The 21400-nt window shown below is 43.3% G+C and overlaps 1 protein-coding gene across 8 annotated transcripts in view; it reads right to left on the reverse strand.

Annotated features, from left to right (window-relative positions):
- Positions 1–4486: 4486 nt before the first annotated feature.
- LOC146857392 (uncharacterized) overlaps positions 4487–21400 on the reverse strand; it is a 35637-nt gene continuing 18723 nt past the window's right edge. For 7 of the 8 annotated variants that reach the window (XM_085647885.1, XM_085647886.1, XM_085647888.1 and 4 more), the window contains 2 exons: positions 13204–13326; positions 4487–6219 (listed from right to left, as the gene is read on the reverse strand). In XM_085647885.1, the coding sequence (XP_085504011.1) occupies positions 6070–6219; positions 13204–13326 (273 nt within the window). In that variant the 3' untranslated portion in view covers positions 4487–6069. The remainder of the gene's footprint in view (positions 6220–13203; positions 13327–21400) is intronic. The other variant, XM_085647882.1, reaches the window with a different exon arrangement.

Here is a 21400-nt window from a genome sequence, read left to right on the forward strand (position 1 = left end):
CATGCCTTTTTTCAGCCGGAAAAGAAGTCTAACTGTAGTGCGGGACGGCAAATATTTTCATGTGTTTCTATATAGAAAACGTTTCACCATTATCAAAGACCATCAGGCGTTGCTCACTATCTTTAGAAATCCAAAAGCTAAGCTGCCCCCTCACATTGAGAAGTGGGGGTTGCGACTGCAAGAATAGGACTGTGAAATTGTGTACAAGCTGGGGAAAGATCAAAACACTGCTGATTGCTTTTCATGAGTGCCGCTACATCGCCAAAGTACAACATCCAAAGTGGTTGAACAATAGGTCAACTTAATTGTGAGCTCTAGCACGCCAGCAGCCCTATCCATTGAACCAATTATTGCTGCTACCAATACAGATAAGAACATGATTATCCTCAAAGACCTTATTTCAATTGAAGTGTGGAAGAAAAGCATTTGACCCTTTGCTGATGGTTTTGAATTTCAAAAATGTACAGGATGAACTATCTGAAACCCAAGAGGGTATCCTATTGAGAGGCTCGAGAATTGTCATTACAGAGAGCCGGACACAGCAAGTCATTGAGCTGGCCCATGAAGGACATTGTGGCATTGCAGCTACCAAAAGAGCACTAAGAGATCGAGTGTGGTTCCCTCACTTAGATGAACGATTTGAGAAAGAACTGAAAGTGTGCCATTTGTGTAACTGACGCAGCATCCATTTGCCATGTCTGACCTTCCTGCACGTGCCTGGGAGAGTGGCTGTTGATTTTTTATAGGCACCTAGAAAATGGACATAAGTTCATGATAGTCATTGATTAATACTCACGTTTTCCAGTGGTGGAAAAGTTATCATCGACAACCCATGTCAAAGTCATCGAGCGTCTTGATGACCTCTTTACAGCCTGGGGCATTACAGCTATTCTCAAATTTGACAACAGCCCAGCCCAGACAATTAGCAAAGAATTCAAAGAGTTTCTTGTTCGACTCAATATCAAGCAGCAAAGGAGTAAGCCACTCTGGCGCCTATCGATCAACTCCACACTTCACCAATGGAGAGAGTCCTGCCACCATACTATTTGGGAGAGCCATCAGAACTAACCTACCACAATGGACATCAGACCGATCAATAAATACCAATAAGGTTTGTGGCAAAGACACTTCTTAAAAGTGCAATATGAAAACCTTTGCTGATCAGCGCCGATGTGCCCAGAAAATGGTCTTCAATAAAGGGGACTGGGTACTGGTCAAACAGAAATGAACACGGACACTCAAATTGCTGTCGCGCCTTTGAGACTTGTGAAGATCAAAGAACTCATGGTGACCACTCACCGTCATGGAAAGTCTATCACACACAACTTGTCACACTTTAGAGATTTGTCTTGGTGTTCGTGTGCTCATGAGATCATGAGTGAGGCAACCCTGCCTAAACATTCAGATCAAGCATCTGAGGCTATGTCATCGGTGAATGAGCAATGTACCCCTCAACTACCTCATACCATCCAATCTGGCAGAACCGTGCAAGCGCCTCGACGACTGATTCAGGAAATATGATGTTAATGTTTGTACTTTTTATTTAAGAAAGGGTGAGATGTAGTGTCTTTAAAATCATGAGTGCTAGGACCCTCGTGTTTCTGGGCAGGCTTTACACAGAAATGAAGCAAGCTCTTTGGAGATGTTAAGATGTATTTATTAAATTCCTGATGCAATGTATGCAGGGTGTGACCATATGCTGAAGAATAAAGACTTCTGTTACAGAGCTCTGTGTATGGCATGTTTCATTTGAATGCTCCCGAGCTGGAGAAGATGCTACACATAGTACTACCTAAGAAAGTCGTTACCTCTAGATGGCAACAATGGAGCAAGAATAAAATGCAAATAATACAAATTGCAATAAAAAATACCAATAAATGTGATGAATCTATTTAGATACAGGATTCATATACCCAGTACAACTTGCCTTTGACAACCTTTACCTGGTTTGGGCACCTATTATTTCCCGCAACAGATTGCTCTGGCCCTAGAGATTCCTCCTCATCAATTGGCTTATCCTCTCCACCTCAAAACCTTTGTTTTCGGACGTTCTGAAAATGAATATGAGGACCAGAGCCAGTTCATGGACTTCTCTATTGTGCCGTTGCTGCATCATTCAAAGAAGCAGCTATCACTGCGGTACATAAGGGGGTGAATACATACTGCCAGTAACCAATCACGGTGTTTTTTAAACAGAAGCAAAGGACGTAAATAAATAGTGTGAAACTTTTCTTTCACGGATCAGAGACCTTTCTTCTTGCTTTGAGACCAAGCCTGCATGGTAAATATCATGGGCACTCCACTACTTATATGGGTTTACAATTATTTAGCGAATCACAAAATTCTGGCGGCTCTACTCACTACCCTCTGTGTCTCCACATGCTGTTCCTTTTTGCCATCTAAAAAGATCCCAAATTAGAGATTTGCACACTGGAACTTCCAATTGTTCTTGCTCTGCATGGGTCGGTATGAAAACAGTCAAGTGATGCCGACATGCAGGGAGTGGCGCTTATATACTGCTCTGCTCCATCACTTCGGGGCAGAACGAAGCCAACGTGTAGCCACAGGCCACTACCAAGCAGTGTGCAGAAGCAATGCTGTCAACACCCTTGGATCGAATCTAGCGCCCGGTGGACATTCTAAAGGTGAGGAATCTGTGGTTAGATAGAGTAGCCACCAGAAAAAGCACTACCGAAGGTATGCAACTTGTTCTCTGTACAAAGAACTTGACAGTTCTGCTCAGATACGGTTAACAAAAACGTGAAATCAATAGGCTTTCTTTCTGCCACATGTCCAGCAGCTGGTGAATCATAACAGCATTGGATGTCTGTAACTTGCAATTCTTCTGTGGGTAAATCATAGATGCCATGGAATACCAAGCCGTCTTGTTGCTTAGACGAGCAGGAATTCTTTGCTTCTGGTTTTTGTTTATGTACTCTTCTTACCTGTTCACGGATTTTTCATCCTGGAGAAGATATTGCGATTTACCTTGTTCTAGTATGATAGGAAATAAGGTATTGAAAGGTGGAAGAGAAAATGACGAGCACTGTGCAATGCTTCATAGATGTAAGAAAATGAAGATTCTTATGTATAGTCTATTCAAGTACCGGATGCAAAATTCCTTTCAAGTTATGTCTCCACTGAGAAAGGACTTGGATGATTTCAGGAAGGTCTCGATCATGAATGGTGCGTTTCTTTGCATTCCGAAGTGTCCTAAAATAGAAAGCTACTGGTAGTAAGGCTGCAGTTATCAGATGTCTCTGCAATAGCACTGCCCCAGTGGCGAAAGCTGAAGCATCATTTTCAACATTCTTACATGGATGTCCTATAACAGATGCAAATCTGATCTTAAGAGTATAGTAAGTGGCCTCTGGCATAAGGTTGATAATGGGTTTGATATCAGAAAAGTTTGGTATGATATGGTGTCATACAGGATCAAATTCTGTGAACATTTGAATTTCTTTCACATTCTCTTGGCTGTGGCCACTCTCTTCCTGCTGTTAACATGTTGAAGACCATGCTGAGCTCTTTTTCGGAGGAGACGAAACCCTAAAAAGCCACTTCAGAGTCTTGAGAGATGCATTGCTCCAGCTGAACGCAGACTATGTTTTCTCGGATGCCATAATACTTCATGTAGAGGTCTATTTTCAGAAAATACCAGAGATCATCCATGTATAGGATTTCATCATGCTCTAAAATGTAAATTTACAGGATGCTGCAAGGCCGCCAGGGGATTTTACAACCCACAGGTCATCACCAAGCATTCCAAATGCAGATATCCGGTGTCAAAGAGGAGGGGGGAGTCTTCCCTGTTTAATACACATTAGATCATAAGCACCTCCAAAATCACATTTGCTGAATGATTTATCAGTCCAGGCAAACTGAGGTTAATGGTGGAGGATAACAGTTACACTGTGCGATTGCACTTAATGTCTCATCATCTATATACACTGTGCGATTGCACTTAATGTCTCATCATCTATACCGGGTAAATCCCTCCTTGTTTTTGATTGAAGAAGATAGGAGCTCCCACAGGAGATCTGTAGTGTTGAATGAAGTCCCTGTCCAAGTTATCTTTCAGATGTTCCCTCAAACTCTTCCTTAACTGTAAGCAGATACATTGTATTGTGGTATATTTGCCCCAGGAATTAGTTCGAATGTTGTTCACCTTCCAGTTCCATCTAACGTGCTGCACCATTTATGGAACAAGGCATTTGTTTCCATTGTTCCTAATGCACCCTTCCCCCTTGGAATTGTAAACATATCAATCTGCACTGTATTGTAATGAGACCTTTTAAAAAGGTTCAATACAAATATTTTTAAAGCTTGTGTGCAATACTAAACTTGCTTTCCATCATAAGTCTCTCAGAGCACAAATGGGCCTTGTGAAGAAACAGAAAATAGTTCTCCATGTAATATAGTCCACTCCACAATTCTGTTCTGCTTTATCAAAGGTTAACAATTAGTAAAATGCAACAACCACCAGTGTTAGAAAAAGTAATATAAAGGTTTTTATTAATCACCAACACAACTTTCTGAATGCTTCTCTTTATCCAAATAACCCTCAATACAGATCAATAGGAAGCAATGGGTCTTGGCGCAGAAATCCAAGCTCCGTGTATCGAGGTCCTGGCTGCAGCTACATTCGGTCATGGCTGACGAGCAATGACATGGTGGGCCGTGAGGGAAGTTATATCCAGATATCCAAGATGGCCATTTTCAGACCACATTCAGGCAGGAAGGGGCTACTGGGCCACGCCTGCAGGGATAGTTTGCATCTACTGTCCTGGGGTCCTCGTAGTAATGGCGAGCAGGCAGCAGCTTCAGAGGGCGGTACATATGCTTAGCATTCAGCGCCAAACCCAGCAGCATAATAAGGTAATGGTCTACCCCAGTGCTTCTCGTTTGAAAATGACAAGGACTTTAGTCTATATAAAGGCACAATTCTACACATTACAATAGTGCGCAAGATACCAGCTATTCGGGTGTGAGTCCCATATGTTTAAGGTGTGGCATCCTATTCACCCCCTCCTGTTCTCCCTCTCATCTATGGGCTTAGAGATATTGGTGGCATAGCCTCTGGCTGGACCAGGTGCAGCACTCCCTGGCTGTCTCTTGGCACACACTCGCTTCTTGGGGCTTAGTAGACCATGTAGCATCTTGCCCGTTCATCTTCTGGATGTAAAGAGCTGCAATGGGCTTACCAAAGGGAGGTTCACCCGTGGCATACAGGACCAAGCATACCGAACATGGGGTTCCACTAAATGTGTGGTGGCTGCAGGCCTCACACCAAGTGCTCAGAAGGCTGAGGCAGGAGCAGCAATTTTTGGCAGTGTCAGTCTTCTGGGCTTTGGCAGTCTTTCAGCACAGATGAGACTCGAAGGCTTGGTGGGCCAGAGTCTTCCAGAGTGTAGGATGTCAGCTAAACTGGGATCTCCCTGGGTGGAGGTAGTTCAGCAGTCCTCTTCACCAGACGTGACCTTCTGGCGACAATGGAGTACTCGTAGGTGCTGTACGGGGTATGTTGGCACCAGCCCAATCGGGCGCTGGGATCGTACGTGCCTCAGTTGCCAGGCACTAGTACGGCGCTATGTGCCTCAAGGCAACAGCCTCGCTGTTCAGAGAAGTGTAGTCCGCCTAGCACCCTTGAGGAGCAGTGCTGGGCTCGACTTGTACTGAGGGGAGCTGTGGGCAGGCGCCAAAGACTTGCAGTCTTTACTTGTGGGGCAGCCAGGTCTGCATGGCCAGAGACAGTGTTCCGCAGTCACACCTTCCAGGGTTGCAGCAAGTGGCATGGGGCTTCAGTCATGCAATCTACGCAAGTGTCACTGCGACGACAATGGAGATGACGCAGGAGGCCCCTCAGGCTTGGTTCAGAAGGGCTGCAGCTCCTTGAGGATCACTGGATCTGGTCCACAACTTCAATCACACCCAAAACATCGTACAACAGGACCGTATCATTTTTTCCGTTTTTTTTCTATAACAATGTGCACATAAAAATATTTCTTATATAGTGAATACATTTACTGAGTGTTAATCTGCTTCAGTATTTAGCTGTCTATGCAATAGTTAGTAGGTTTTAGTGTTTTCTTCAGACATAGCCACAGTCAGCAGGCCTTCATTTTCATTTTTGCACTGCTGAGGTTCCTCATCCACCTTTATCTCTGAACTGGCTTCACAGTCGTCAGGTCTGCATTCTTCCTGCATCGCTTCGTTCTGCTAAAATAACAAGAAAAACAAGAGCCATCGGTGTCTATTCTTAGCTGTGCAGTTAATTAAGAATTCATGCAATGGAATAATCCAGGAAAAATAGATTCCATTCTATTGAGGCTGGTAAACCTATAGGGCTATCACACAGTTACTAAGAAATCCTATTACATGTTGACTTTTAGAGTTGCAAACGCTTCCATTTTAATTTCCATGATTTACCAGCTTTTTAGCTTTGACCATTGTTGCCAGCTGGTGCTTTGCATCTGAAGTCAAAATCAAAACTTTCTTTCTTTCTTGTTCGCTTTATTCGATAATTCATATCATAAAAGCTTTCATACAGTACAGTCAATGCTATATACATCAAATTTTGTAATGGTTAAAAAAGATAAAATGTTTAAGAGTACATGGTATGACAACAATAAAAGTAAATGGCAATTCATAAAAATTCCCTTTAAAAACAACTTACTATAATCAACAAGGGGTCTCAAAATCACAATTCATTCCTTTAGACCTCTTGACACTAAAAAGTGGGCTCAGAATGTAATCAATAGCAACATTGGCTAATTTAGTGGCTTTGGAAATGGCTTTCGTGCAAATGATCCAAGCCCGACCCAGGAATTTTGCAACTCCGCACACAATTACTGGCCTAAACGCATCTGACCTCAAGATGCGTAGTGCAGCTAGATGATTCCTTGTTCCTAGCTGAACACAAATAGGTTTTAGCCATTTATTCCTGGCCTGCTGATAGGCCGGGCATGCAAATAGGAAATGAGCTATTGTTTCGTGGGGAGCTTCGCAACACGGGCAACTAGGGGAGAGATTTTTGGCTGGATCCCTCTGAGCAACTGAAACATTAAGATACAGTGACACAATCCGCAAAAGTATATACAGCTTTCTATCCATAGGGACTCGTATGAAATCAAGATAGGGTTCCAGATGGCCAACATGTTTAAACAATAAAAATTCTTCTGTGAGTTTCCCGTGCCTCGGATAGGATAGGTGACGCTGGAGTATCCAATTCCAGTAGATCTTTTTTAACTCGGCCTTGGAGGGCTGGGCTTGGTTCCTCCATGCGTCAGCTAAACCCAACGAGACCAGGAGTTCCTTCAGATCAGGGAGCCATTTTACCCTTTTACCCGTATCCAGAGAAATCAGTTCACTGAGACCTGCCGCATAATGCGATAATTCTGGGGTGGATCTTAATCTTGCCCAGTATAAAAGGGGGCGTAGTCTAATAGTATCGCTCACCCTGCGCCTCCCTGTATCGAGGAATAAGGGAGTTAATGGAGTACATTGGGGGACAGAGAGGATATCTCTTAAAAACTTATTCTCTGACTTTTGTATTTCATCTATTTTTTCGAACCCCCAAAGTTCTGCTCCATAAGTTGCCGCGCTAACTGCCTTTCCCTCGTAAATGACCAGTGCAGGGGAGACTAGTCTAGAAATAGACAGACGTTGTTCTCTTACAATTGCCCCTGCTGCCCTTTTATGACTAAGTAGCATTTTATTCAAGTGTGGCCTCCATGACAATTGGTCCGATAGCCTCATCCCCAAGTAATCAAAGCAATGAACTTGCTCAAGATAAGAACCATTAAGGATGAGTTTCGGTCTAAACTGTTTTCCAGGGTTAAAGGCCATAAATTTTGTTTTAGTAATGTTAATAATAAGGCCCCTTTGAGTACAAAACTCCTGGAAACGAGTAAGTAGTAATTGGAGACCCATGGGGGATTTGGAGATCAAGAGAGTATCGTCAGCAAAGAGAAGTGTAGCTATTTTTTCCCCGCCAGGGCTGGTGCGTCAGCTGGAAAGTGGCTCAAAAAGTCCACCACACCATTCACATAGAGCGAGAAAAGTGTGGGAGCCAGAACACAGCCCTGGCGGACCCCTCTCTTCACTGGGATACTCTCAGTAGTCTGACCTTGGTCTCCCCATCTAATTCTTGCGGAGGTACCGTCATGGAGGCGAACTAAAAAGGATAAAATATAGGGGGGTAAACCAATTTCCTGCAAGACGGCCCACAGATTGGCGCGTGGAACTAGGTCAAATGCCGTCTTGAGGTCGATAAAAGCGAGATATAAACTCCCCTTTGCAATAACAACCACTTTCCAATATAGTAGTAATAGTCGGAAAACTTGGTCTATAGTACTAGTAGCTTTCCTGAAACCTGCTTGACATTTGGATAAAATTTCCCCTTCCTCCATCCAAAGGTGAATTCTGTTAAGAAGAGTACGTCCTACCACTTTTTGCATACAATCTACAAGGCTGATAGGCCTGTAGTTGGCAGCAACTTGGCGGTCACCTTTCTTAAAAATGGGAATAACTTTGGCTTGTTTCCAGGATGGCGGAACTTCGTCGCCTTCTAACAAGCTATTAATCAGGTGTTGGATATATTTGGCCCAACCATCTGGTTCCAAACGGAACAGATCACCTGGGATGCCATCAGGTCCTGCGGCTTTAGCTGGGATAATGCTATTGATAGCAATTAAAACCTCCTCCCTACTAAAAGGAGTTATATGGTCCGGATTGAGTAAATATTGGACAACCCTACTAGACACTCGCTCTCCCTCTGCGTCAACGGCATATAAGTTTGCAAAGTGGTCCCACCAAATCTGGCTGTCAATGTGGTTTGGAATTGGGACAGTGCCTGCTCTACTTTTAATGCTGATTAGTGACCAGAAGGAGGCAGAATTTCTCTTAAAAGCTGCTATTTTCAGCTCATCCCAATGATCCTCTTCCCAAGCACGCTTAGCTAATGTCAGGGACAAGTTATAATCCTTCCTTGCTAATTTGACCCTGCTATTGTTTTTATCCTTGACCGCATCTATTAGCGCCTTTCTTTTCTCTTTACAGAGATCTGTGAACCAAGGGTTAACAGTATTTTTTCCAGGTCTCCTTTTTCCTGAGCTAGTGCTGCCAAGAAATTGTTCCGCAACCATGGAAATAGTTTCCTGGTGAATTATAGGGATCTTGTCTCTCGTCTGTATCGAGGCCATGGCTTCCTCAAGATCTCTGGTTTTTTCAGTCAATATTAAAGATATAGAGGAGATCTTCTTTTCGTCAGCTAGTACTCTAGGCCACCTTAGCCGCCTGCCACAATTGGAGGGTACTACCTCTTTGGAAAAAAGGTGGTCAGCGTCACATGCAGAAGTTATCGAAGAGGCCCATCGGTTCTGCAAGGTTAGAGACAAAAGATTGTGATCGCTGTCTACTGTAAAGCCAACCTCCATATCGACTAGGCTTTCCCAGAGACATAGATCCAGCAGGATATAATCAATACGGGAAGGACATGACAGTTTGTTAAAAGTGTTCGCCCCCTTGAGGTCTGACAAGGTTCTTCCGTTTACGGCTCTTAAGCCATATTCCAGTATGAGGGCGTGAACCTGCATGACAATCCCAGTCCATTTTTTGATTGGAGCCAAGGAAAGAGGAGGCACTTCCCATCTTATGTCTTCTTCATCTAAATTCAGGGGGTCCTCAGTACCCAAGGGCTCAAATGTACAATTGAAGTCCCCGGCTATGATGGTTTTTGAGGAAGGAGGGCAGTGTGCTAAGAGGAGTTCTAATTCACACAAGATGGCCGAGGGCCTGCCACTCACTGTTCCCCTGATGTAGACATTAAAGAGGTTGAGTAATTCACCTTTTTTTTGGGCCTTGATAGAAAGACACAAGACATCATGATTATTACTATCATTAGAAGTAATAGACCATCCCAGATCGAGGTTAATCCATATTAGGAGTCCACCTGAGGGTCTACCCTTGCCACTAGAAATTGCAGGGATGGAATAGATGGCAAACCCTGGGATCGAGAGCACTTCCATGCTCCATGTCTCCTGGAAGACACAGACGTCATGCGTACTCACAAACTCAACCCAAGCCGGCATATTCATATTCTTCTTAAGGCCTGCTATATTCCAGGACAGTATTTTTAGTTCATTCGTCGCGGATAAGCTAACAGGATTGGGTGGTTGGGCAGATAATGTCTGGGAAGATGGAAGATTAAAATTAGGTAAGGAGAAGGAGCCCTGGACAGTAGAACTTGGACTAATTGTGTTCTCATCTAGATGGAGCGTAGGGAGTCAATCATTTTTATCAAGAGAGGATAAGAGTGGGACTCCTCTTTTAGGTATGATATTAGGAGAAGTCACTAACCATCGCCTGAACTGGATTCTAGAATGGTCAGGGGAAGAGGTTCTATATTCTAATGCAGCCAGATTCTCAACTAGTAGGGCATCCACCAAGGTTAACTCAATCGCATCAAAATTAGAATCTGGGATAGAACATCTCTTAGCCTTCACGATGTCCTCCCTAATAATTGAACGACACCCTCGTACATGACGAATCCAATGGATTGATTTATTAGTTAGTGAGTCGCTAGACTCATAAGGGCCTAGGGAAGAAATCTTTGGAACATTAGTCATGAAAATAATGTTGGGTGATCTCTGGCCAGGGGCCGTTGGGTCTCGGTCTACAGGGGGTCTAGGGGTCTCAATTAGCCCTGAATGCGATGTTCCAGGCTTGGGGCCCTGTTGGGGACCTCCTCTCCAGCTGGGGATGGTAATACGATCTTTGCAAATAGACTTGGAAACAGTTCCCTAGGGGGGACAGAACAGCTCCCAAGTCTCAACACCTGCTAGAGCGTTGTTCAAATTACCCCAACCAGTAGGGGCAAGGTCATTTTCGTTAGTAGATATAGGATCGTCCACTATATGATGTAAATTTTCAGAATATTTATATTGGGTGCGATCCAAGAGGTCCTTCAATAGTCCCCTAATACCCATGACCTCCCCTCTAAGCTCCATAGAGGGGAGGTCAAAATCAAAACACTGAAGTGTTCTAGCTTCACATGTTTAACGAAATCTGCCAATAACATACGCGATAGCAGGTCAATAGGGAAAAATGTAGTGATGTCACGTGTGATATTACAGGTCAAAGGGTTTATGAGGTTCCTTTGATTTTGGTCTAATTAAGCCATTGCTCACAAATGAGGACTCCAACTCTGAAGTTGAATAGGTAGTGTGTACAGGAAACCTTCAGTATTGTCCTTAAAGCTCATACAGCTTAAACAGTCTTTCTCAGCCACTCTCTCCATGCAGTTCAGCTCTCCGCACGTAAATGACAGGGAATCATCGTTACAGGTCACCTACAACTTCAGTGGGCTTGAAGGCACAAAGGAATTCAAGAAGTGCACTTGTGGGTCGAGCCTACCAGACAGCACAAGCCACCTGTCAAAATCGTTGCCACCATGAACACCATTCACTTGGGGGCTCCATCTGACACTCCTTCACCAAAGGACTCCTACATATCAGAAGCATTGAGGATGGGTGTTCGCACTTGGCTATCGACTGAGCCACATTCCCAGACACATTGAAACATGCCACCGCCATGCCCCTGCTCAAGAAACCATCCACTGACCCAGTCAACTAGAGAGCCCTCTCCCATACCCAGCAAAGGTTTGAGAGAAACTAATCAAATGACGCCTCACCAGATCCTCGATGCCACACAGTCTGGATTCAGGCCCCACCACAGTACAGAAACAGCACTCATCGCTGCCACGGACGACATCCACATGATCCTTCACAGAGGACACAAGACAGCCCTCATTCTCCTGGACCTCTCTGCAGCATGTAGCATGGTCTTACACCCCATCCGCACAAGATTAGCACCAAATTACCTGCAACTGTGTGGATCTGCCCCTTCTTATGGTTAGAACACAAGCTGTCAGAGTCATCCTCAACACCCTCAAAGAACTCATCACACCTCAGGGAGTTCCACTGGCTTCCGATACACAAACCCACTCAATTCCAACTCCTGACACACACTCACATGCACGCACACACACATATTGAATTCACTATACATCTTAAGCCCCATTACCCCCATCTGAACAGTCGCATCTCTTTCCACCAGATATCTCTGCTCCACAGGACTCCTCCTTGCACACATTCCATGCATACACAAATCCAGCTCAGAAGGATGGACATTCCCTTACATCACTCCTAAAGTGTGGGACAACTTCCCACTCCACACCAGAGCCGTTTCCTCTCTTTGTATTTTGCAAGAAGCTGAAGACCTGGCTTTTCAATTACCCACCAACCTACCTTAGGCAGGGCCAAGCACACTCACCTTGTTGGTACCAGGAAACCCTTGGGGGGGGGGGGGGGACAGTGCACTTTACAAATATAGACAATTTGTCACTCTTTTGCTTGCTCTTATTTGATAGCTTACCTTCCTTTCCTTGTGTTGTTTCCTACCCTAATGCATAATTTCTTTAAGATCCTTTTGATTGGCTAATGGTATGCTTCCACTGCTCACAATTAAAGTACCACTTTTTTCTTTTTCATAAAGTACTCTATGAGAGTGCGTGTGTTTGCTACGTTTCACCCTCTTGTGCTGCTTCAACCCTCAAGTTCCACCCCACCCCTACCAGCTGGTCTGTAAAAGCATAGCAACAGGGATATTTTGGCTGAGCTATGGCAGAGAAAGCTACTTGAAGGTTTTTTATTTTTTATCTTTTGCATTTCACAAAGCACAAGTTCTGGGAAACAAAGGCTTTCATGGCGCCTGCGGACGAGCCATCTGCTGCACTCAGCAAGCATCCGAGGCAGAAGCTGTACTTAGCATGACATTTCTCATGGAGGTCCATACATCTGCTCCCTGGGCTGTTACAGAGAAAAACTAAATTGTTAAATCCTGTGGAAAGTAAATTAGGCCTTAGGAAGAGTTTCCCTTTACACTTAATTAATCATTTTACATTTTGTTTAGAGTTTCCCTAGTGAAAAGTATTTGAGAAATGAACCATGCCATTTATAAAACTTTTCCTCCAGTATTTCGATTTTTTTTAATCCTTTAAAAAAAAAATATTTAAACAAAGCTTTACGGAGAAACATTGGCAAAGCCAACAGCTCGGCTCTCTCACTACAAGGTGAGACCTACTGGCTTTGCAATTGCTTGTATTCTGGGGCACTGCCGAGCATTGCCTAGATGATACTCAACTGCTATTACAGGCTTGAGTCTTGAAAAATGGATCAACATTTCATCGCAGGTGACAAGATTTTCAAGCAAAATTTGCTGACGGGCTGTGATGGCTCTTATAAGGTTCTTTATATCATCACCATCCTGTTGGGGAAAAAAATGCATTTTCAAGTAATTTGCAAATGAACTCAAGACTCCTGACATTGCTCTTGCATCCCATCTTAACACTAAAAACATTACTATATTTCTGTGGTACAATGCGAAGATTATAGGACCTTAAAAGCTATCATTTTCGAATTCAGTCTTAGTCCATTTCAGCGTTCTACACAGGTGGGATTTATAATCATGCATTCTCTAGGCACTTTAAAGGAAAAACACTCCACACAAACTGTATGCCAACAACATTCACAATAAATTTAAAATTGACTTAATGCATAAAGGTTAACAAAAAATCTACAGATGAAAACGTACTTATAAATGTTAACTTCTCTGTCGCTTAAAAGAAGAGGTTTCAACAACTGTACGTACTATTATCAATTGCAAAATATACTCTCTGCGCGTAGTGTTCTTTTCATTAATATACTTGATACAACATCAAATGCAGATTTCTGGAGGGTTCGAATTTATATCATATCATTAATACATTGAACATGACCAGAAATCATGCTAGCAAACACCCTTCCTTCCAACCCCTTAAAATTGCAATATTAGACTGATCTTGTGACTGACTCAATGCCAACTGTGCCACACAATTCCGTTCCTGGGACTTCCTTTTACAAAATAATATATGTAGTGGCAGGCAATTTTCTTTAACCTAAATTGATTGATATTATCTTTGCATCTATTCGTAGCCAAAGGAAATGTGCACGATTTATGTATTTAGTAGAAATAAATGTCCCTGTTTTTTATTTTTTTTATGTACAATAATGTCTCTATCTTGCTGATGGCACGAGTTACATTTAGGCTCAAACCTTAAGCTTGGATAATCACACAGGTCCGTCAGTCCGCCTTTGGATACATAGTAGTCAGTCAGCTACATAAACGCAACACATACCTCTACCGTATACTTTAATTTTTAATCTCAAAACTTGAATCTGCTCCATGGTGATATTGAATAAGACTTTTGCAGTGAAACCACATAATTCAATTGGCGTGTGATGCAGTTAAAATAAGCCATGTGTTATTCATGGAACCAGAAGTCTGTGAAAACAGTGGTCTGATAGCGTGCACACTATGAAAAGAATGCCCACGTCATGAGGACAGAACTATACTAAATGGAAATTTCACAAATTAGATATCATATATTTCGATCAACATTGGCATCCACCATTTTTGTAAACTAGTAATAGATCCGCCTTAACAATGTATATTCCCAGGACCTTAGAGAGCCTTCTTTGATGTGTGGTGCAGTTTCCCACATTCTCAGATAGAAGTGGTGATTTAGAATTGTCTGCGGCTTGCCTATCCTTCCACAGCCCAGATAATTGTGAAGCAGTGTTATCGGAGCTGTGGATTGCAGCACGTCCATCGCGGCCACATGATATCATCTACCAGAATCCTTTCAAGGTTTCAAGTGTTGTCAATAACAAGACAAATATATCATACGTATGTGTAGCTGAACACCACAAAATCAAATCACTCCTCTCCATTATTTTTAATGTGCTGTATTTGTTTTATAATAAATAATCGAAACAAGACAATGTTATGCATGTTCAACACTCTTCTTGTTGTGGCATAAAAGAAAACATATCATTACAGATCAATAAAATCTAGGTGTAGCCTACTAAGGAAATGTTTTAGTATCGCAAACATGCAGTCAATATTTATTCACCACTATTCATTCTTAACCTTGGTGGAGAGTCAACTCTTTCTAGATAATTTAAGCATAGTTTATGCACCTTAATGGAATTACAACTGGATTTTTCCTGCGTAATCATATTACAAGAGTTTTCTTTTATAGTGAAGTTCTATCATTTTGGGATCAGCCATCATCAAACTGGTGCAGTGATGGTTGTACTACACCCGCAGTTTTCCTTGAGGGCTGTCAAAATATGCACTATGGAAGATACAGATCATCAAATCACATTATCCAGAGTACTTACAAAAACACATTTGGGAGTTTTACTAACTTCTTTTCATTGGTTGCTCATTCTGCAGAAAATTCAGGTTAGAGAAATGTGCACAGCGAGGTAGGCCGCCTGCACTGGGACACCAATTCTCAACACTAAACTAATGCTAGCAGTTGGGCATGGACTGCTTCCATGAGGAGAAGGGTCAGTACTGATTTGCTGAAGGCGGGCCTCTGTCTAGAGTGGCACGGTGGGTGACAAACGATGTGTTGGAATGATACCCAGAGCGATTGCCAGTGGTTTGGGAGCATGTGAGCTTTCCTCTCATCATCCATGTTTTTGATATTATGCCCAAGTGGCAAGGGTATGTCCAGGCATGGGCCCCTTGCTCCCTGTGCCATAGGATCCAAGATACACCACACTGATGAGGTCTAATAAGGCAGAAACCTGTCTGGGCGTTGCTTGTGGTCCCTTCTTGAAGGAGCCTTGCCTGGCAGTTTGTGATGGCCTGCTACCATGAGGAGCAGGATGAAAACTAATTTGCACATAGCATGCCGCTGTTTGTGTGGCAGTGGGTTAAAAACAAGTTGGAAAGCTACCTAGACTGATTGCCAGAGGTTAGACTATTTGCAAGCATTCCTCCCATCACTTTTTGTATTTGATGTTACACCATAAGTAACCAAGGGTATACCCCGACATGGGGCGTGTGCTCACTGTGCCATGGGATCCAATATATAACTCACTGGTGAGGCTTAATAAGGTCGAAACCAGTCTGGGGTTTTCTTGTAGTCCCCTCTGGAGGGGGCCATGCTTGGTAGTTTGAGATACTGTTTCCATGAGGAGCAGGGTCAGTACTGATTAGCATATGGCAAGACTCTGTCTAGAGTGGCACAGACAGTAAAAGAAATGGCTTGAAACGATACCCCAAGCAACTGCCAGTGGTAAGGCTATTTGCAAGCTTTCCTCCCATCGCCTTTTGTGTTTAACATTACAAACTAGTACTTTAGGTAGCTATGCTTGAGCTTTGGTCCATCACTAACCAATGCATGCAGACTCCCCTCCCCCCCAACTTTGTTTGGTCATATGGGGGGTGGGGCAGATTCACAGTTCAAGCAGCTGCGCGGTGGCACTCCAACCCATTTGAGATCCAGCATATCATAAACTATGTTAACTTCCAGATAAGCAACACTCTAATCTCGTTATACTATATCTTCTTGCAATGCAATTAGAGACTACTGTAGAGCTAGAGGACCGCAGTCATAGTGTCAGAGCACCCTGCAATACTACTTGTTAACCAGTAGATACAGCTTTTTATTATTCTCACTACCCAAAAACATTAAACCACATGGTCCGAACTCCTTCAACATCACTTACCCTCCTAACCTCTCAACCACGGCTGCCAAAAAAGTAAAACAGACTGATCAAACAACACTGTGGAACACTTGCAAATTGGCAATTTCTAACTCGCCTACGTTCAAAGGCAATGCCTCCATAACTATCTACAGAAATGGAATTGTCATGATCCAAGCCAATGACGTCAACCTACACACTCTTGAATCCAAATTCCCTACACTTCATAATACTATCTTCCATTCACACAACTTTCCCTTCCCAACCCAACCTCCAATCATTCACGAGTCACACCAGAAATTCCCACTCTCTCTTTCCCCATCACATATTCCACCCACGTCACCTCCCTACAGAGCCCGATACCACCATCCCACTAAATTACATCACAACCCCTCGCTCTCAGAGCGAGGACCGCTCAGCTAGACCCAACACAGCTACCAGACAGCTCAAACAATGCCAGTCCTTCTCTAACCAAACAATTCCCTCAACAATCTTCCCCCAATCAACCACCACCCCATACCCCATACTCCCATACCTTACCTTATGAAATGTCAACCTAACAGCACCTGCAAACAGCAATCATGACTTACTATCATCCCTCACTTACCATCACCCCTGACCAAACTGAAGACTGAAAGTACAGTGCCCACACAACTTTTTCACTGTACATGACCCTACCAGGGAAGAAACACATGGCATCTAGAATTGCATTTTCATGGACCTGTATTCCTCTAGTCTAGAACACCACACACCTGACGTGCAGCTAAACTACTCCTCATCCTCACCACTGAATCAAGTATCCACGATTGATCTAAATGAGCAACTAATTCACATGGAAAGTCAACTTGAGAAAGTAATTCAGATTATCAACAAAATCCTAAATAACCCTCAAAACTTTATCCTGGGGATGCTCAACGCCAGACAACCCCTATGGATGTCTAAGTTACAGTTGAATAGTTGGATCACAACACCTCTCAACAACCAAGCTCACAGGTCAAAAAGAACAAGCCCATATATTTCTCTAAGTGAGGCAAAACAGCTAGCCTAAACATATCGCCAGGCACTATCCAGAAGAAAAAAAGCACCTCTATGATACAGGCAATCACTGGAATTGGGAGAGACATCACACCATCTAGTAAAACGACCAGGCCACCAGCACACCACATCAATATCCCCAGGGCACCACATTCTCAGAAGCACAATTGCAGCAGAAATACTAACTGCATGCTCAAACTGTAGATCAGTAACCAAACATGCAAGTGAACTGGCGAAGCCATCCTGAAGCATGACATTGATATTGTGTTTAACACAGAAACATGGCTTAATGAATCCTCATACCCAATCCTTGACCTATTAGTCTCACCTTGGTTCTCCATCATCAAAAAAGACAGAGAGGATCGCCAAGATGGTGGCTTAGCCATTATCCACAAGAATAGCATCAGTATGGCAGAAATTGACACCTTCCCCTACAACACATTTGAATATCTCAGCACCACCAGAATTATAAAAAAAAATAAAACCACCTAATGCAACTTCCTCTACCACCCACCAGGCAATGTACTGTCCTTCGGTGAACACCTATCAGACCTGGTAACACATTGATCACTCTCCAATGCCAAATACACAATCCTAGGTGACTTAATCCTCCATTGGAATCACGAGAAAAACACACTAATTCAAATTTTTAAACACACCCTACTCAACAAAAACCTAAATCCAGTACTGTAAAGACCAAACCCACAACACAGTCTCAACTCTTGACGCAATTATTGCCCACGATGAAGCGATAACTATTGATAGCATCCTCCCAGTCGAATGGTCAGCTCATGACATCATTCTGTTCCACATGATCCAAGCAAAACCACACCCTATCCATACTCAGAAAACTCTCCTCTCCAATGGTCTTGGAACATAAGTAAGATTCCTCTACCTGATCTTGAAGAAAGAATGAGGTCACTACTTTACTCACCAACAGATAACCTTTCAACGAATGAACTCACAACCCACTATAACTCAATGAGGACAGCCATCTCAGAACAAGTATCCCCCTGAAACTAAAAAGGGTCAGAGACACTCCCTCGAGGTCCTGGTTTAACAAAGACCTCAACACTGAATGAAGGCAACTAAAAGCTGCAGAAAGACTTTGGTGAACTAAACCATTAGTGAACTAAACCGTCCACAACAGGATTTCACCAGCTCAGAACAGAATGTAGGAAACACAAAAATCACATTATGAAAGAAAAACCAGCCTTCTTCTGCAGTGCATTAGATAATTAGATAATGCAAAAAAAAAAAAAAAAAAAAAAAAAAAACACCCTAAAGAGCTTTTCAACATTAAACAGACCTCCAAAACAACCAAAACAGCCACGGAGGTCTCCAAAGAATGCTGTGACAAATTTGCTACATTCTTCAATGATAAAATCACAAAGATAGATAGCTCTCTAGACTGCCACATGCAGGCATCCACTGGAAACACCCCCCCACAGCGGAGCGAAGAAACTCCCCCACACACACTTTGGACTCCCAAACAGTGATCCCTATCCCTGAGATTAGCGTGTGCAATCAAATCCCAGGGTCCTGCACAAGTCCCAGGAGCTGGAAGAGGTTCAACCCCCTCATGGAGGTGGACATCTCTAAGAGGACTGTAAAATCAAAAGCCTCCTCCCACCTCGCAGACCCCCTTCCGACCTCCCTGGCAAAATAGCTCAATCACGTCATAACCCCTCTCTGGACTAAGATAATAAACTGCTTCATATGTACCAGGGTTATGGCAGACTGTCTCAAATGAGGCCAAGTCACTCCACTGCTAACAAAACAAACTGGACTCAGATCTGAATGACCTCAACAACTTCAGGATTGTCTCCAACCTTCCCTTCCAGGCAAACATTCTTGAGAAATGTGTCCTCTTCCAACACATTGACTCTGAATCTCCATCATTCACACCAATCAGACTTTAGGAAGGGATGCTGCACAGAAACAGCTATACTAAATATAGTAGATGATATATACAGATCTCTGGATGCAGGCCAATGCTACATGCTCATCTTCTTAGACCGATCAGTGGCCTTCGACATGGTCAACCACAAGCTTCTTCTAAACACTCTCAAACAATGGATTAGAGCAGACGGCTAGGTTCTGCAATCGTTCGACGGACGACATCCAGCTATACCTGGAACTATACACACTAAGGGCCTTATGTAGGTAAATTACATTTACCACTTCATAAATACCGAATGATACCGATTCGGTATTTATGAATCGGTAAATGTAATGTAGGAAAAAAAATACCGAATCGGTAAGTGTCGGTATTTTAGAGTCGGTATTTACCGATTCGGTAATGGCAACCTGTATCTCATTGATTCCTATGGGCCAGGAGGCCCATAGGAATCAATGGGAAGCCAGTTACCATTACCGAATCGGTAAATACCGAATCGGTAAATACCGAATCGGTAAATACCGAATCGGTAATGGGGGGAGCTTAATCAAGGGTGGCAGGGTGTCACATTGACACCCTGTTGCACCCCTGATTTCTGCATGTGTGCACATGTGGCACACATACATGCCCTGAGGTCATGTGTGTCTGCCACATTGCACACATCTAAGGGCTAAAAAATGCATTTACTGAGTCATTTGTCATTTACCACCAACTTACAGTTGGTGGTAAATAACGACTCCCCACACCCACCACACACTCCCCCTACATCTCATTTCTGTATTCGGTATTTACCGAATCGGTAAAATTACCGATTCGGTAATTTTACCGATTCGGTAAATTACCGAATACAGAAATGAGCCCCCTACATGTCAAAAGCCTAAATACCGGTCGGTAACGGTATAATTACCGACAATCGGTTGTTACCGACCGGTATTCGGCTACGTACATATGGCCCTAAATGACATACGTGGCTAAATGACACTCTCAAAATCCCAAACTGTCACACAACCACCTGATACTCAACCAAGACAAGACAATAAATCTTCTCCTGTCCAATAACGACAGACCCCTCCATGCCCCAGGTCCAAGAGTGGCTAAATTTCATCAATTCTCGAAGTTGCAATCTGTCCTAGGCTTGCTCCCCCAAATCTGTTGGGATCCTACTTGACCAAAGTGTGAACATGAGCTCACACAAAGAATACAGCAAGCAGTGAATTCTACAATCTAAAACTCCTAAATAAAATCAAGCCCTTCCTCCCTCTGAATGATCTCAAAACTGCACCTCAAGCTCTGGTTCTGTCCATACTAGACAATGGGATCGCTACCCTCACAGGCACTGTGAAGTTCCACTTAGCCCCCCAGGACCACACTAAAGGCAACAGCAAGGAGGTTCGCCAGACTCAAAAGACACAGTCACCTCTCCCTTTCCCTGAAAGATCTAAAGTGGCTCCCAGTTGAAGCTCGGTGCTACTTCAAAACTGCTGGTCTCACTCACAAAGTTCATCACACTGGTAAACCAGCCTACCTGGTGGCCAAACTCACAAAGGCAGGCCAAAAGAGAAACCTAAGAAGCACCAACACCCTGCTTCTCCCCCCCAAAAAATAAAGAAAGCCATGGTTTGCTCCTTCTCGGGCAATGCCCCCATTATCTGGAACTCTCTCCCAGTATATATAGAAGTTAGACACAAAATAGCCTGGGAGAGCTCTGTTGGTATGTAGAACATAGCTTGATTTTACTTGAAAGAAAGCATTACTCAAAGGCTTGGTACACTTGTTTCACTATACTGAGTCCGAAAATATCTTAATACAGAAAATTGCATTGTCATGGAGAATTCAGAAATATTGTTAATTACATCCCCACATG

The sequence above is a fragment of the Triturus cristatus genome, chromosome 3_2 (genome assembly GCF_964204655.1).
Source record: "Triturus cristatus chromosome 3_2, aTriCri1.1, whole genome shotgun sequence".
Classification (NCBI taxonomy): domain Eukaryota; kingdom Metazoa; phylum Chordata; class Amphibia; order Caudata; family Salamandridae; genus Triturus; species Triturus cristatus.